The 18,434-nt window shown below is 43.6% G+C and overlaps 1 protein-coding gene across 3 annotated transcripts in view; it reads left to right on the top strand.

Annotated features, from left to right (window-relative positions):
- The window catches only part of PLD1 (phospholipase D1), a 199,411-nt gene extending 187,053 nt beyond the window's left edge, over positions 1–12,358 (top strand). For all 3 annotated transcript variants that reach the window (XM_059687037.1, XM_059687038.1, XM_059687036.1), the window contains 2 exons: positions 7,175–7,292; positions 9,951–12,358. In XM_059687037.1, the coding sequence (XP_059543020.1) occupies positions 7,175–7,292; positions 9,951–10,175 (343 nt within the window). In that variant the 3' untranslated portion in view covers positions 10,176–12,358. The remainder of the gene's footprint in view (positions 1–7,174; positions 7,293–9,950) is intronic.
- Positions 12,359–18,434: the final 6,076 nt, after the last annotated feature.

The following is an 18,434-nucleotide window of genomic DNA, read 5'->3' as shown; positions in this document are numbered from 1 at the left end:
TTGCTCACTGAGACACACTGAGCTCCCACTGTCTGTGGACACCCCAACCACTCTCTCACCTCTAGGCTTTTGCAGTAAGTTCACAACCGTGATTCTAGAACTAAATTTGCCAGGATTGGATTTCACAGTGAGAGGAGCAGGTGTCCCTGTATAAGGGCAGTGCTTTCAGCTATTTGGGGAACTGCACGGCACAGACACATGCAACAGCACTGTCTCAACCCTACTGGTGTTAATGGTCGCATTTGGAAACTGATGGGCCCAAAATGAACCCCTCCCTTCCTGCAAATGCTGGTGGCCATTTCCCTCTTCCTAACTCTGCTTTTGAAAACTATTAAAAGCTTCGGTTTCAGAGATGGTTCACTCTGTTCTCACTGCCCCAGGAGCTCAGCAAACCCATCCCTCAAAATTGGACTGTCAATACCTTCTCGCAATTTTTGTTGCCTTTGTTACTAATTGTTTTGCCAGTAAGATTTTTTTCAAACCATTGATATTTCAGTTAGTTCCTAATGTGTTCTGTTTAGCAGGGGAAGAGTTTAGAATTAGTATCCTGCTAATCAACTCATTGATGCCTACTGCAGCATAGACAGGGAAAAAATATTTCTTGTGTCAACCAGAAATGTCATATCTTTTCAGTTCCATGAGCTGAAGTCTTTTCTTTAAAGTGGCGGGCTTCTTTATAACATTCTAAATGTATAATAATTATAGTAGTAGGTGGTGCTGATTGCAACATATTGTCATTGTACAAAATTTGGCAAACACAGAAAAGCAATTTAAAAAATCAAATTTATTTGTAATCCCACCACCAGTGCTAACAATTTTAACATTTGACGTATATCATTCCACTTTTTTTCTATACATATATATTGCTATACTTTATGTCCTTTTTTAAAGAAAACATGATTAAGATCTTGCAGTTCTACAAAATTATTTCTTATTTAAGTAATGTTACACACACTTTCATGTCATTAAGTATTCTATAACATCTAATGGCTGCATTATACTGAGTATGCCATAATTCCTTTAAGTAGTACCTCCTCATTGTTAGGCAGATTTTCTGCTGATATTAAAAAAAATGGGTATGTTTCTAGATAACGTCTAGTTTACTTTCTTAATTGTTTCCTTAACTAAATGCTAACTATGGGATTTCTGGTCAAAGGAAGTGTGCAGTGTTCTTTGCTTCCAACTTCCTATTGTCTCACTAGCAATATTTGGAGGGCTTATTCCCCCTATCTTCTCTGAGTTCTGTTTAGTCTTCGTCAATTTGGTGGATTTCAGATGGAATTTTGTTATTTTAATTTGAATTTTTAAGGTTTTCAAAAATGTATTCACATGTAATTATTCTTTTGTAGATTGTCTCACCTAGTTGTGATCTTTGCCCAGTTAAAATGTTTTAATTTAATTTTAATGATTTGTAAGTAATTATAAATTTCTATGCCACATTTGTTGCACATCTGATTTTCAATTGCCTCTTATTTAAAGGATTTATGGGAAATTTCAATTCTTATTAATCAAAGCTATCAAGGTTCTCCCCAATGCCCCCCCCCCTTTTCTTATAGGTTTAGAATAGCTTTACCAGCCCAAGATTAAATATTTACTTATATTTTACTAGTCCTTATTTGATATTACTTTTCACATTTAACATCTGAAATTTACTTTGGTATAAGAAATGAGGTAGGAACGCTCACATTTCCCCCTAACCAACCAGCCGACCCAGAACTGCATGATGTGCTGCGGGTGCTTTTGGCCTCTCTAACCTGCTGATACACTGAGTGGCCACGTATCCTGGCATCACTAGGCTCTCCATGATGTTCTATTGAAAGTCAGTTTACTTGCAATTTGATAGCATTTTAATTATTGTAGCTGCGCATTGTAATACTACTTCTTGCCATACCACTTCCCCAAATTAATATTCTTTTCCAGAATAACCTTGGCTACTCTTAAATATTCATCCTTACACATGAACGTTTGAGTTATTTATTCAAGCTCTCTTATTAATTTTTATTGGGATTACAGTGGATTTATAGATTAACTAGAGGACTGATTGCACAAAACGTGTGCAAGAGTAGGCCTTCCGTCCCCCAGCTGCCGGCACTGGCTTCCCTCTGGCACCAGGGACGCGAGCTTCGCTCCGGCCCCAGCTTCATCCGGAATGATGTCCAGAATGACATCAGGTCTTATTAGCATGTTACCCTTTTATTATTATAAATATAAAAAGAATTGGCATCTTTATAATATCAAGTCATCCTATCTACACTAATAAAAGAGAAACATGGTAATTGGCGTACGACCGCTACCCTTTTCATTGGCTAATCAGCGAGATATGCAAATTAACTGTCAGCCAAGATGGCAGCTGGCAGCCAGGCAGCTTGAAACTAACATGAGGCTTGCTTGCCTCAGTGACAGAGGATCGTTGGAGGAAACCAACGTTCCCCGCCTGCGGCTGCAGGCCTCTGAGCGGGCAGTTTAAGAAACATTGTAACAAATACCGCTGGACTTCAGCCAGCAGATTCGCAACATTGTAAGCAAAGGCCAGAAACCTACTTTCAGCTGCGGAGGCCTAAGAGCTGGAGCCAAGCCTCAAGGTAAAGCTGGCCCAGAATAAAAAAAAAAAAAGAAAAGAAAAAAAGGAGCGGTTGGGAACTTCAGTCACTCCCAGCCTGAAAACAGCCCTCAGCCCCTCACCCAGACTGGCCAGGCACCCCAGTGGGGACCCCCACCCTGATCCAGGACACCCTTCAGGGCAAACCAGCTGGCCCCACCCATGCACCAGGCCTCTACCCTATATAGTAAAAGGGTAATATGCCTCCTGGCACCGGGATCAACGTGACAGAGGGCAGCGCCCAAACCCCCTGATCGCCCTGCAGCTTTGTGTGTGACAGGGGGCGGGGCCCCAACCCCCTGATCGGCCCTGCTCTGTGCCTGATAGGGGGGAGCTCCCCAACCCCCCATCCACGGGCCCTGCTCTATGTGTGATGGGGTAGAGCCATAACCTCCCCATCGGCCCTGCCCTGAGTGTGAGAGTGGCAGCGCCCCAACCCCCTGATCGGCCCTGCTCTGTGGGTGATAGAGTGCGGCACCCCAACCCCCTGATGGGCCCTGCTCTGTGGGTGATAGAGGGCGGTGCCCCAACCCCCTGATGGGCCCTGCTCTGTGTGTGACAGGGGCAGAGCCCCAACCCCCTGATTGGCCCTGCTCTGTACGTGACAGGGGGTGGCACCGCAACCTCCCCATCGACCCTGCCTTGAGTGTGACAGGGGACGGTGCCCCAACCCCCCAATTGGCCCTACCCTGAGCGTGACTGAGGGTGGCATCACAACCTCCCCATCTGCTCTGCTCTGTGCATGATGGGGCGGTGCCCCAACTCCCCAATCGGCCCTGCTCTGAGCCCAACCAGGGGCTGCACCTAGGGATTGGGCCTGCCCTCTGCCACCCAGGAGCAAGCCTAAGCCAGCACGTCGTTATCTCCCGAGGGGTCCCAGACTGCAAGAGGGCACAGGCCGGGCTGAGGGCCGCCCCCCCGCCCCCCCCCCCCCCCCCCCCGCCGAGTGCATAAATTTTTGTGCACCGGGCCTCTAGTTTAAGAATAAGATATAAACTTCAATTTATTCAACAATTTTTTTTTCCTCTTAAATAAAGCTTAAGGGTTTTTATTATTGGGTGCAGGGCATGTTCTTAAGTAAGCATTAGAGTTTTTTGTATGCTGCTCTTATACATTTCATGTTAAATTTATTCCTAGGTGCTTTTATTTTTCCTGACTATTTTCAAACTGTCTTAAAGAGGCAGTTGTTCCTCAACAATCATTTTCATTTTGCCACCGTGGCAAACACACACAATATATTTAAAAGCACACAAATGCCTTGTGTCCATTTTAGCTCCTTTTATTAGGAAATATTCTCAAGGATAAACATTGTGGCCATTTTCTTCCTCTTTAAAAAATGCAACTTCAATCCATTTTCCATCTGGAAAAAATAGAGAGACATATTTTAATGTGAAGTCAGTTCTAAGAAGAATCAATCATCAGGGAGCTGCAACTATATGTCCAACAGTTCATTAAGTCCTAGAAAATTATCCAAACTTCACAGACATAACCGTCACTCGGCAGAAACCATTATCTTCACAAGTAGAGTCAGAATCATTTAAAGCGACAGACGTGAGGAATGGGAAGAACAGAAACAATTTTCTGAAGTTCTTCTGTTGTCCCACTGATGTGTAAACAATTCAACTTTAAATAAATAATTGCCATTATACACATCAACATAAAAGCAAACTCATTTTCTCTGGAACCTTAGTCCTCAGAACAATACCCAGAGTACTTCATATTATTTTCACTGTGCATTTCAATATAAGTTTCTTATTATTAAAAAACTGACAGGGAAAATAATTTATTACTAGATGTTGTCTGTTATAGACTTATTTAAATACTTTTTCTACATACAAGCTCTTCACCGATAACATGGCAGACATGTTGCCTACTTCTTGTTCTAATTTAAAAGCAAAAAACCAGAAATATTCTTTTTGCTCAGTTTTCAGCTGGTTAGACCTGACCCAAATCAAAGGAATTATTATAACTGACTTATTGTTATAACTTGTACGGTCCCTCAAATTAGGTGCAGTCAAATTTAGCTTTGGGTCTTAATGAGCAGCAGCAACCATGTGCAAACATCATCCCTGAAGACCTGTGTAAAAGTGATTCCCATATTGGCTGAAGGAGACATTATTTGAAGTGGAAATAGAATTTGAGGTTACAAAACTCCAAGATTACCAGTGAGTCCATGGTGCCAGATCCACTTACTTTAAAGAATTTTAATATAGCAAAAAAAATGCAGACTAAAACTAAAGCGAGATGCTTTTTTATCCCTGTAAGGCTGACTGAGCCTTTTCAGGAGTTGACAATGTTGGAGATAATTGGGACAGAACAACATAATGACCTCCACACTGTTAAATCCAATCAATGGTCACTTCCCATTTGAAATTGACACAGTTCTGCTTGACGCCATACGTCATATGATTCCGGGACACGAGGTCCTCTGGCTTTTCTCCAGTCTCCACGGCCCCTCCTCCTCTCCCCAACTGCTGAGGTGCTCCAGGTCCCCTTCTCTGTCTATACTCACTCCCTTGGGTAAACCCAGTTAAAGTCACATGGCTTTATACATATACATATATACACCATTCTAAGATGTATATCTCCAACCAAGCCTTCCCTTCCAAACTCCAGATTCATTTTTTTCAATTGCCTGCCTAACGTAGCCACTTGACTATTTAATAGACATTTCAATAGATTAAAAATGGAATTCCTAATCTTCCCCTACAAACTGGCTCTATCCACAGAATTCCGAGTCTCGGCTAATGGCAACTGCGTTCTCCTAGTTGCTCAAGCCAAAACCCTGCTAGTCATTCTTGGTGCCTCACTTTTTCTCACACCCTATATCTACATTATCAGTAAAACCCATTGGCTCTTCCTTTCTCTCCACCACCCAAGCCGCCACCATCTCTCACCAAGGTTACTGCAGGAACTCCTGACTGATCTCCCCGTTCCAACCCTGCCCTGCAGTCTGTTCTCAATACAGCAGCCATATTTCAATATTAAGTCGGATCCTATACCTCCTCTGCCCCAGTGTCTGCTATATGCCCCAGTTTCACTCAATGTGAATGCCAAAGTCCTTCTAAGGCCTATTTCCCCATTTCTATTTCCAACCAAGCACAAGTCTTTCTGATATTCTTGGAACATACCAGGTATGTGAGCAAAGGACTTTGGACTCAGTTTGAATTTTAGCTCTGTTACTGGTATGTGTCTAAACTTTAGGTCCCCATCTACAAAATAGGAACCCTGTACCATCTACCTCACAGGATTAAGATGAAAGTCCTTTTCAACCCTAAGGCCTTCTCTCAGTACAGGGTTTTTATCATTTTCAAATATGACCTCTAAAAGTTATCTTGCTTTGCTTGAGAGCTTCTAATTTTGAGTAACCTGTTTATATATGATCATTCAGATAACATCTAGTGTGTGGTTTCCTTTATGCCAGGCACTCTGGGGATATGAGAGTAGCCAAGTCATGTTCTCTCAGAGAATGTATATGTTAGAAGTGGGAAATGGGCCTGGTAGACATAAAAAGTTGCATAGTGTGTATTGCAGGTGCTCTGATAAAAACAAAGCATATATGAATTATAGTGGGCAACAGAGGAAGAATGTTCAAACCTCCCAGGCTTGATGGGGAGAATAGGAGATTGGAAGGGGGAGGGGGGCATAAAAAGGTTTATGGAGGTGACTTTGTACTGAATTCTAAAAGATGATAGATAGGGTTAGGTAAACAGGTAGGCAAAATTTAGAGCCTCCCTAATTACTCCCACTTCATACTCTTAAAGTATATCTGTATTTATCAAAATTTTAGTTAATTCCTTTGAGGATGATTATTTACAAATTGTTGATCTCACCCACTAAATTTAAATCTATCCAGAGAGGCTCCATGTCCTTTGTATTTCCTTCTGTACCTAGAGTTCAGCATAATTATTGGACCAAACGGAGGAAAGAAGGAAGGGAGGAAGGTAGGAAGGAAAAGAGGGAGGGACAGAGGGAGTGAGGGACAGACAGACAGAGGGAGGGACAGAGGTCAAGTCATGGTTAAGAGCACAGGTTTGAGATGGTCCTGGTCAGAGGCCCAGGTCTACAGCTTACCAGCTGTGTGGCCTTAAAGAAGTTATTTAACCTCTCTGTGCTTTAGTTCCCTTATCTATAAAATGAAGATAATAGTTGATTTTTCATAATGTTGTTGAGGGTTTACTGAGATAGCTCTTGGAAAGGGCTTAACACATCTTGTTATTGTTAGAAGATATGATGCTGCTGCTTCAAGTTTCTTCAAGGTTACGTGTTTTATTTGCTGGCACTTGTTGTGGATGCTAATCCTATTTTCCATAGTTCTCACCCATTTAGACCAAATTACAAGGACTCTCTTAGATCAAAATTAAGGCCTCTCTATGTGTTTAACAGTTAAAACTTTCAAGCATCATAGTAACCTAGGGGTTTCTGTTTTGTTTTGAAACTTGGGTTTTTTTATATATAAACACAACACAGACACATATACACATACAAAGTTTTAATGAAGTTACCACTAGAAACAATGCCTGCAGCAGACAGCTCTATCTTGGTTACTCAATTTGGAGGACACTTGCATTTCAGGGTTGTCCTTGGCTATCTTTCTGACTCAAGTGAGGACATTCAGGATCCAGTGAGTGACAAATTCTTCAAGGAGGTGTGGGTTTCAACGGCAGCTCGAAATGCTACAATTTATGACAAGGTAAGTCTTACATACTCTCCCCCGCCCCCTGCCTTTTTTTCTTCATTGAATTTCATTACAAAAGCAAATCATTATTTCTGCATATTATTGGTATGGAGCATTCTTAATGAGTGTAAAAAAACAATTTACCTCCAAGTTGTAATAAAATACCTCTCTGTAGATATTAGAAAACAAAGAGTCAAAAAGCACCACAGATTATGGTTTAGAAGAGACTTTAGTGGCATTCTGATCTCTCCTCTGCTTCAGGAATCCATCATGAGCATTCTTAGGTGCTTACCCAGCCTTTGTACATGTCTGGTGACAAAGAAAAAAGAGGCAGATGGGATTGAAAAATGAGTCAGAACTGGGTTCAACCCAGCTCACCCAGTTGCTGGTAATATAACTTTGTGAATAGTGACTTGACATTCTAAGCCTTCCATTCTTCTATAAATTAGGAAGAATATTCACTGGGGCAGTTATGAGGATAAAATTAGCCTATTAAATGTATCTATCACATAGTACATGGCATCCATCCTTATAATGAAGCTTATCCTATCTAATAAAAGAGAAAAATGGTAATTGGCGTACGACGATACCCTTTTCATTGGCTAATCAGGGCTATATGCAAATTAACTGCCAACTATGATTGGCAGTTAACTGCCAACTATGATTGGCAGTTAACTGCCAACTAAGATTGGCAGTTAACTGCCAACTAAGATTGGCAGTTAACTGCCAACAAGATGGCGGTTAATTTGCATATGTAGGCACAATGCAGGGAGGCGAAAGGGAAAGCAGGAAGAAGCCCCCTGCCACTGACAGTGATCAGAAACCCAGGGGGGAGCTAAGAGCTGGGGCCGCCTTTGCCCTGCCCCCCAGCCATGATCGGAGAATCAGGCGCCTTTGCCGCCCTGGCCAGTGATAGCAGGAAGTAGGGGTGGAGCCAGTGATGGGAGCTGGACACGGTCGAAGCTGGCAGTCCCGGGAGCTAGGGGTCCCTTGCCTGGGCCTAAAGCAGAGCCCACGATCGCGGGGCCGCTGCAGCTGCGGGTCCCCGCTGCCCGGGCCGGACGCCTCAGCCAGAGGCCTCAGGCCTGGTCAAGGGGCCGATCCGGTGATTGGTGATCGGAGTGTGATGAGGGTCAACTCCTCTGGCCGAGGCATCAGGCCTGGGTGGGGGGCGGAGCCGGGGATTGGGGGGATATGATGGTCCCCTTGCCCAGGCCTGAAGCCTGGGTCAGAGGTGTCAGGCTTGGGCGGGGGGTGGAGCAAGCGATCAGAGGGAGATGGGGGTCCCCTGCCCAGGCATGATTCCTGGGCCAGAGGCCTCAGGCCTGGGCGGGGGCCAGAGCCAGTGATCAGGGGGAGATGGGGGTCCCCTGTCCAAGCCTGACACCTCTGTCAGAGGCGTCAGGCCTGGGCAAGGGGCCAATCAGGCGATCGGAGGGTGATGGGGGTCTACACCTCTGGCCGAGGCATCAGGCCTGGGTAAAGGGCCGATCCTGCGATTGGAGGGTGATGGGGGTCAACGCCTGAGGGCTCCCAGTATGTGAGAGGGGGCAGGCTGGGTTGAGGGACACTCCCCCCCACACACACCCAGTGCACGAATTTCGTGCACCGGGCCCCTAGTTAATAATAAGACACTTTCTTTGTTGGACAGCTCTAATTTTGGAAAGGTGTTTTAAAACCAGCCCCATTTGTTAGGGGGGCCAAATGCATTTCCTGGTACGTTCTATCCATTGATTATGTACAAGAGTTTAGGGTTGTAACCATGGAACAGGTTACCTCACGAAGTAGCCAGCTTTGCATCATAGCAAATATTCAAGCTGAGATCCATTGACCATCTATCAGGTTGGGTAAGAGTGTGTTCTTCTTCATGACTTGCAGAACCCCCTCCCTCCAGCACGGAAATTTCATCATGTCTAATGAAACATGACCACTATCTACACAGCCTTATTTCATACTGAGATCCAAGGCCATGATCAAATAGGTCATGTGCATGCAGTCTTTTAAAATGTAGTTTTTAAAATACAGTGGACAGTCTCGTTTGGATCCTGGATTGGGATAATAACAGCTATAAAAGACATTTGGAGGATAATAGGATAAATCTGAATATGGACCACATCTTAAATAATATGCAATTGATTTTCTGAGGTGTGAGAATGGTATTGTGATTATATGGACCCATGTCCTTATTCTTAAGAAATGCATGTGAAGTGTTATGATATCTGAAACATATTCTCAATGAGCAAAATAAGTATATAGTAGATAATTCTAAGTAAAGGTACTGATAGGAACATTTTTCAAAATAAAAAGTCAGAGAAATAAATTATACAATTTTTCTCTTAATCTGGAACCTCTACTGAAACTAAGGGTTGATTATTACCTAAAACATAACATGAGTGAAATGCCTTACTATAAGCTTGACATTATCCCGCGGTTAATAATTTGTGTAGATCAGATATGAGTCTACTTATGATTTTTTTTTTTTGGAAGCAAGCAAATTTGTCTGTTTCTTTGTAGTAAATAAGAAAAGCAACTTTTCAGTCAGCTCTATGCTGTAACATAAAACTAATAGTGTTTTATAAAGCCAAGAGTTGTCTCTTGAATTAGAATTTTCCAAAAATGGAATACGCTTTCTTTTAAACTTATCACTCAGTTTCCTCTTTGTGTTTTAATCAGGTGTTCCGGTGCCTTCCCAATGATGAAGTGCACACTTTAATTCAGCTGAGAGACTTTATAACCAAGCCCATATTGGCGAAGGAAGATCCCATCAGAGCTGAGGAAGAACTGAAAAAGATCCGTGGGTTCTTGGTGCAATTCCCCTTTAATTTCTTGTCTGGAGAATGCCTACTGCCTTCTGTTGGAACCAAAGAAGCCATGGTGCCCATGGAGGTTTGGACTTAAGAGTTATCAGCTCAGAGACTTCCACCCCAAAGAGCACACTGCGCACAGTGACTTTCTGAAGCCAAACAGCCAAGAGCAGCCTGATGCACTCTTGTGTCCAACCCATGGACCCTTTGGGTTGGTTGGGAGGGGCTGATGTAAGGACACTGAACGTCATCAGGGCTTTACATTCCTCCTGCCTATCCTCGCGAGAAAGGGACTGCATTCTTATTGGTAGCATATACTCAACAACTTGAACACACACGCAAATTCCATGATGTACACCAAAGTGCATTTCCCTTACCAACAAGAATTTACCTGTAACTGTGATCTAGGTTGCCAAAAGTCACCTGAACTTCCTTATTCTTCTCTGACTTTCATTTATGCAGCTAATGTCTGCTGGACCTGCCCTCATAGTCCATACAGCGCTGGTTGAGATCTTGTTTATTGTTAGAAGGTATCATGCTGCTGCTTCAAGGTTCTTCAAGGTTACGTGCAATACCCTTGCCCATCTGGTCCTGAAGTGGTAGTGTTCCCCAAGCAAGGATGCGGTCATTATTCCTTTTCAGTGACTGACAGGATAGTAAACACTCTCTACAGCAGCCCATGTTAGGCAGTTCTGATAACATTGACACTCTATAATACATATCCTGACACCACAGAGCAACAGGAAGGAATTAAATTCAGTTATTGAGACAGAGATTTCACTTTGCCTCTAAAGGCACTGACAAGATGTGTCCTTCTGATGAGGTCTGCCTGATCGAATTTGAAAACATGTGTAGGATATTTGATTACACAGCAACCGATAAAACTCAAAGACAGAGCAGGAAGCCTTCAGAAACCTCCAGGTGTCAGTGGGAATCTGATCCAGATAAGAAAATAAGATTCCTTAGAGTCCTGCAAAATTTCCTGTCATCCTGAGCTGCTGGATTGATTGAAATTTGAGGCTTTTCTATTTCAAAATCAAACCAGTGAATGCAATTTGTCTTTCAAGAGAATCAGAGATTTTATAACTCATACCAAGTTAATAAGTAGGAGTCCAGCCTTTTTTGACACTCAGCTCTCCAGCAGTGTTATCTTCTTAAAGAAAAATTGATTGCAAAAGATGTGCTATTTCACTTGCATTATTAAATATACATTAACATTCCACCCAGGGCTTCCAAAGAGGTTAGGATATTCGTTAATTCATACTGTTCTAGTCTGTGAATTGTTCTGGAAACCTTTTTTTTTTTCCTTTTTGGACATTAGAGTGCCTTTTGGTACACCGTAGCTCTAATTTTACTAAGCAGAGCTATTTTTATAGCCAAAGAGCTAATGTTGGCTCCCAAAAGGCCTGTGTCCATAAAACATGGGGTAGGTGCAATGCTTTCATGTCTGTGGATTACCTGGACAGAATTTCATTTGGGTTCTTCAAAGTAGCCAGGACCCAACCCCTGTTTTCATTGAGCTCATAGTCCAGTGGGAAAGGTTAATTAGGGGCACAATGTCAGTGATCTTAGGAGAGGATTTCACAGCTAGAAAACTTTTTACAAATGAAGTGGGATTGTGTAATCAACAGTGGAAATGAGTAGGCTTTATGAATAAATAACTTTTTTCTTAGATAGCTAATCATGGTAACAGAACTTCATTCTTTAGCAGTTGTAAATAAGATATTTGTTATTTATGAAGTTTAGATTGGCATTTCAAGTGTTGAGTGTATGTGGAATACCTAAGGATTTCTTATATTTCATTTTTAAACATTTTTAAAAATCACAGAACTGTCATCAAACTGGCTCTTGACTTTGTGCAAGAGTCTCCTTTAAAACCATGAAAAAAAGAGCCTAAGGACCCTTTTCCTTTAAAAAATTACTTAATTCTACCTCCCCTCATTTTACAGAGTGGTTTACCTTAGAGATCGTTAACCTGGAACTCATGTAATGTCTACAGTTCATTATTGACCTCTCCTCTCCCTTTATCATAGATGTCAGTACAGATTTCAGAAAGGATCTTTCAAAGCAATTTTGAAACCCAGTGATATTATGTATTTAGGTGTTTTGTCTGTCTCCCCTACTAGAATGTAAGCCCCCTGTGGCAGGGACTTTCCTGTGTTTAGTTCAATGTACCCCAGAGCCTAGAACAGTGCCTGGTACATACAAGGTGCTCAATAAATGCTTGTTGGGTGAATAAATGAGGTGGAGGAGAGTGCTAATGAATTGAAAAACTTACATTACTCAGACAAGGAATCTTCCTGCTGGTTTCCGTGGCAAGTTTTTTTTTTTTTTCTTTCCTACTGCATCTTCTCAAAGGCAAGATGCTCATCTGCAAAAATGAGAGGCTACAAGATTTACTTGGATGGATTTTATGGAAAATTTGGTGCAATAATTGCCTGTTTTATAATAGCAGTTTACATAGTTCAGCACTCTGCAAAAATTGCATAGGATGTGGACATGAGATGTACTGTGTGGCCTAATTACCCTTCATCCTCTGACACCATTACTACTAATCTATCTTTAACAATTGCAATGTCTGATACAAACTTAAAAATGCAAATGATCCAAAGCCTTGAAAAACTATTATGAATCAGTTCAACGTTTCCAACTGACTGTAATCTTTTGGAATACCTATAATGTTGTACCTGTCACTCTGATAATCTCTGGAATAATTTTTGTTTCCAAGAAGGAAAATTCTGTGATTATAATAAATGAAGGGGAAAAAAAGCTATTAAAGCTATTCAGATTGGCTGAGCTCAGTGGTTGGAGGACATAGCAGGTCTGGTATAGGCATTGCTCTGTATCAAGTGTCCACTTAGTGACTCACCTTGCAGTGGGATGTTCTGAATTCTCCGCTGTAATGCATCATTGAAAGGGCTACAGAGATGGTCCTTAGGTAATTCAGTGGCTTATTGTAAAACAAAACAATGGTTTTATTACCACCTTTGGAAGAAAATTTGCCTACAGATTGCTAAAAATTAGCAGTTAATTTCTTATGTAATACTTGAGAAATTGTAATGCATTGTCAATGAACAGTCTTCCAGATGAAAACAGCAGGTCCACAAACCTTTGTAGATGGAAGACTACAAGCCGAACAGGTTTTGTACATCATGAAGAACTGGGCTTCTTTCTGCATCTCCTCACTCCTCATTCCTTCAACCTCTGTCCATAACCAGAGCACCTCTTCAGTATGTAAACAGTTTTAGAGGACAAGAAAGGGTCTTTTGGAAAAAACAAAATTAGGCCTCTACAGTAAATCTTTAGGTTAGCTTTTAAGTGACTGACAAAAGGTCATTTTTTAACAAGGTAATCATTCTTTTCAGCATCCCACTGCAAGGTGAGTGGCTGAGTATCATTGGCATTTGAGCATACTCACATGCCTGTCCCCTGTGTAGCAAGGATGCAGAGGACCCTCTGTGACTTCTCTTCCCTCTTGGATAAAGTGAGCAAATGCTAAAGGATTTTAAGTATGCTTTGGAATACATTTTTACTTACTTGGAAGATCCTCTGAGACCAATCCTTACTGGCAGTTTAGAGGTTTAAAATAGGTCTTACCAGGCATAGGCCTTGAGAAATTCTTGAATCTGGCAATTCACTGGAAAAGGCATTTGTCAGCCTCTATCAAAAAAATTGCAGGTGAAGAATCAATGGATTTGCATTATTGAGGGGGAGGGGCCAGTACCACAATATGATTCCTAATGGTATTTAGTTCACATGTGAGATATTTCTGGCTTTGACTTGAGAGTGAAGGATTCATTAAAGGGACCAAAATTTTTATGGCTTAAATTTCTTTTAGGTTATTTTAATTTTCTCTTATACCATTTTAAATTTGTAATTTAAAAATGAAAAGTAATCAAACACAAGATAAATGAAAATTTGTCACACTGATAATTTTAACTTCTAAAGGCAGAGACTAGATGGAAATCCAACTGAAATGCAGGCTTAGTTACTCTTTCCAGTTCCCAAGCAGCTGCAATTGTTTGCTTTATTCTAGATAAGTACACTGAAGTGAATTTCATCCTAGTTCAGTTTGACACTAGGAAATATAACATCACTCCCTCCTAATGTATATTCCACTTGGATTCTTCACATTAAATAATCTGGGCCAAAGGTACTGATACTCTCCTTAACTGTTCTAAAATTTCATGCCAGAGTAGTGCAGTTGGATCACGTCTCTCTGACACAAAAACAAATACTCGGTGATAAGCATCCAATCAGAATGTTCAGATATTCTGGACAGAACTTGGGCTCCTAGCCTCACCATGACAGTAGGGTTTGGCAAACTAAGGCTTGGCTTCCTGTTTTTGTAAAGTTTAAACACAGCATGCTCTTCATTTATGTGCCTTTGTGATCCAATGATCCTCAAATCCTCTCCCTAGAGGAAGGATCAGTAAGCTTTTCTTAAAGATGGTAAGAGAGAGCAAAGACTGTCTAGACAGGGTACTCAACAAAACAGATGTGGGTGAGTTTTAATCTCTTCCATAAACAAGGTTTTCAAGTCTCCCTGTCCCAAAGCCCAACATTCCACAATAGATTTATTCTAAGAACAGGATGAAGTTCTTTCAGGAATGAAAATCATGTTTGCTGGTTCTGGAAGAGATGTTGCCAGCTAAAGAAGGCTTCTCCCAGCTGCACACTCAGTGCAAGCATGGATGATGATGTTTATAATAAAGTTTTTGTAAAGGAGGCTGGGTAGGCATACGAATTTGTGTTCAGAATGAGAATTATGAACGTAAGACACTCAGTTTTCCTGAATTTTTCTTCTGTGAAGCATTCAAAATCATACATATATCTATTCTCTTCTTCACAATCTACGCTTTCTATGCCTGGTCCCATAACTGCTTAAAAAAAAGGTAAATATACATTAATGAATAAAAGTGTGAAATCAGCAGCGATCCTCTATTTGCAAACAAGATTCCTCATTCTGCACATGGGTTTTTAGAGCCTGTATGCTATATGACTGGGCTAGAGACAGAAATGTGTGCCTATGGAGCCCTTCCCTACATACTGCAAAGACTGATTTCAGAGTCATAGTGAATCACCCCTGCTCCCCGTCCTCTCTCTCCATGAGGTGCAAGATGCAGCTGATTTCTTTTAAACGACCAATATACTATTCAATGGCACAGAATGAGTAAGGTCCAGTGTGAGTGTGGGGGTGCATCACTGAACCAGTCAGACCAGTACCCCACCTTCATGGTGCTCACATTTTAACAAATGGAGAGTGCAAAGTAATTTCCATTCTCAAGATAGGAAAGTGCCTGAAATAAGAGACATTTGAGGGAATACTACTCAGCCATAAGAAAAGAGGACATATTGCTCTATATCCTATCTAATAAAAGAGAAACATGGTAATTAGCCATACCTCCACTACCCTTCCATTGGCTAATCAGGGTGATATGCAAATTAACTGCTAGCCAAGATGGCGGCCGGCAGCCAGGCAGCTTGAAGCGAACATGAGGCTTGCTTGCTTTAGTGACGGAGGACTCCAATGTTCCCCGCCTGCCGCTGCCAGCCTCTGAGCTTGCAGTTTGAAACATTGTTACAAATATAGAATCTAAACAAACTCCAAAAACCTGCTTTTAGCCAACCGGGATCTCAGAGCTGGAGTTGAAACAGTGTTTCGATTATAGAACCCAAACAAACCGGATACCTGCTTTCAGCAGCCGAGGCCTGAGAGCTGGAGCCAAACCTCAGAGCTAAAGCTGGCCCAGAATAAAAAAGAAAAAGGAAAAAAGGAGCAGTTGGGAGCTTCAGTCACCCGCCAGGCTGAAAACAGCCCTCAGCCCCTCACCCAGGCTGGCCAGGCACCCAAGCGGGACCCCCCACCCTGAAGGGGCTGTGACCAGCTGCAAACAGCCATCATCCCCTCACCCAGGCTGGCCAGGCACCCAAGCGGGACCCCCACCCTGATCCAGGACACCCTTCAGGGCAAACCAGCTGGCCCCCACCAGTGCACCAGGCCTCTATCCTATATAGTAAAAGGGTAATATGCCTCCCAGCACCGGGATCAGCAGAGCCGAGAGGCCTCCCGGCACCGGGATCAGCGTGACAGGGGGCAGCACCCAAACCCCCTGATTGCCCTGCAGCTCTGTGTGTGACAGGGGGCAGGGGTCATAACCTCCCTATCTACCCTGCTCTGTTCGTGACAGGGGAAGGCGCCCCAACCCCCTGATCAGCCCTGCTCTGTGCCTGATAGAGGGGAGCTCCCCAACCCCTGATCGGCCCTGCTCTGTGGGTGATAGAGGGTGGCGCCCCAACCCCCCGCCCATGGGCCCTGCTCTGTGTGTGATGGGGTAGAGCCATAACCTCGCCATTGGCCCTGCCCTGAATGTGACAGGGTGTGGCGCCTCAACCCCCTGATCCACCCTGCTCTGTGTGTGACAGGGGGCGGTGCCCCAACTCCCCTATCGGCCCTACTCTGTGAGTGACGGGGGGAGCTCCCCAACCCCCTGATTGGCCCTGCTCTGTGCGTGACAAGGGGGAGCTCCCCAACCCCGATCAACCCTGCTCTGTGCATGACAGGGTACGAAGCCCCAACCCCCCTGATGGGCCCTGCTCTGTGAGTGACAGGGGGCAGCGCCCCAATCTCCTGATTGGCCCTGCTCTGTGTGTGACAGGGGGTGGTGCCGCAACCTCCCCATCGACCCTGCCTTGAGTGTGACAGGTGGTGGTGCCCCAACCCCCCAATCGGCCCTACCCTGAGCGTGACTGAGGGTGGCATCACAACCTCCCGATCTGCCCTGCTCTGTGCATGACAGGGGGCGGCGTCCCAAGTCCCAAATCGGCCCTGCTCTGAGCCTGACCAGGGGCTGCCCCTAGGGATTGGGCCTGCCCTCTGCCACCCGGGAGCAGGCCTAAGCCAGCAGGTCGTTATCTCCTGAGGGGTCCCAGACTGCGAAAGGGTACAGGCCAGGCTGAGGGACCCCCCTCCCCCCCGAGTGCCCAAATTTTTGTGCACCGGGCCTTAGTATATATATAAAAGCCTAATATGCAAAGTGTCCCCTTGGGAGTTTGACCAACAGGGAGTTTGATCAACAGGGAGTTTGATCGCTCACTATGACGTTAGCTGACCACCAGGGGGTGGCACAGAATGAAGGGAGGCCCTAGCCAGCAACCAGAAGCCACTAGAGACCCTACCTGTGCACGAATTTCATGCACTGGGCCTCTAGTTTGAAATAACATGGGTGAATCTTGATAATATTATGCTAAGAAAAATAAGCCAGAAGGAAAAAGTCAAGAACCATACGACTTCACTCAAATGTGGGATATAAAACTGAGAGCAACAAATGAACAAACAAGACAAACAAAACTCAAAGACCTAGACAGCAGTATGGTGGTTACCAAAGGGAAAGTGGAGAAGGAGGTGGTAATAAAGGGTTAAGGGTGGATTGCCCAGCTGGCATAGCTCAGTGGTTGAGCATCGACATATGAACCAGGAGGTCACGGTTCGATTCCTGGCCAGGCACATGCCCAGGTTGCGGGCTCAATCCTCAGTGTGGGGTGTGCAAGAGGCAGCCAATCAATGGTTCTCTCTCATCATTGATCTTTCTCTTTCCCTCTCCCTTCCTCTCTGAAATCAATAAAACGTATTTTTAAAAAATGCAGTGGCTTTACACAGCAGTCACTTACTCTTGCTTATACCTCTGCTGGAGGCCAGCTGACGTAGGCTAAGCATGGGCTAGACTTGCTTCCTGTGTCTATCCTCCTCCTCCTTGGGCAGCAACATTTTCTTCTCGAGACAATGTCAGAAGCACAAGAAGGCAACTGAAAACACAAATGCTCCTTAAACACTAAACAGGAACGGGTACCTTGTCACGCCGCCCACTTTCCATTGGCCACAGTAAGGCCCATGTTCAAACCCAACATCCATGCTTCTAGCAGGAAGAATTGCAAAGTCACATGGTAAAGGGTGCGGCTACAAGGCTACAAAAATTGGAGCCCATAAGTCAACATACCAAAACATCTAATAGGATTGTACTTCCATCTTACCACATCAGTTCTGTGTGGTTCCCCCTAAGTATACCGGTAGCACTCTAAATTTCCCTGACTGGCACTCCTTCTTTGCCTGACTGAGCTGCATTCTTCTGGTGACAAACAAGCATATCTAATGACTTTTCCTCCTCAGATCCTGGCTTTCTCCAACAGAAACGTTAGGACTGTAGCTGTGTAGCCCTTCCCTTTGGCTATCCTATCCCACATCCCCATTCCCTAAATAAATTCAAGATTTCTTAAATCACCATCTGAGATGGCTACTTGGCCTACCTGAGCGCACCATGCTAACCTACCATGTTCACCTTTCAAGAAAGATCTC

Source organism: Myotis daubentonii, chromosome 3 (genome assembly GCF_963259705.1).
Source record: "Myotis daubentonii chromosome 3, mMyoDau2.1, whole genome shotgun sequence".
NCBI lineage: Eukaryota > Metazoa > Chordata > Mammalia > Chiroptera > Vespertilionidae > Myotis > Myotis daubentonii.
Note: the sequence above shows the minus strand (reverse complement) of the source record. Positions and strands in the feature narration are given on the sequence as shown.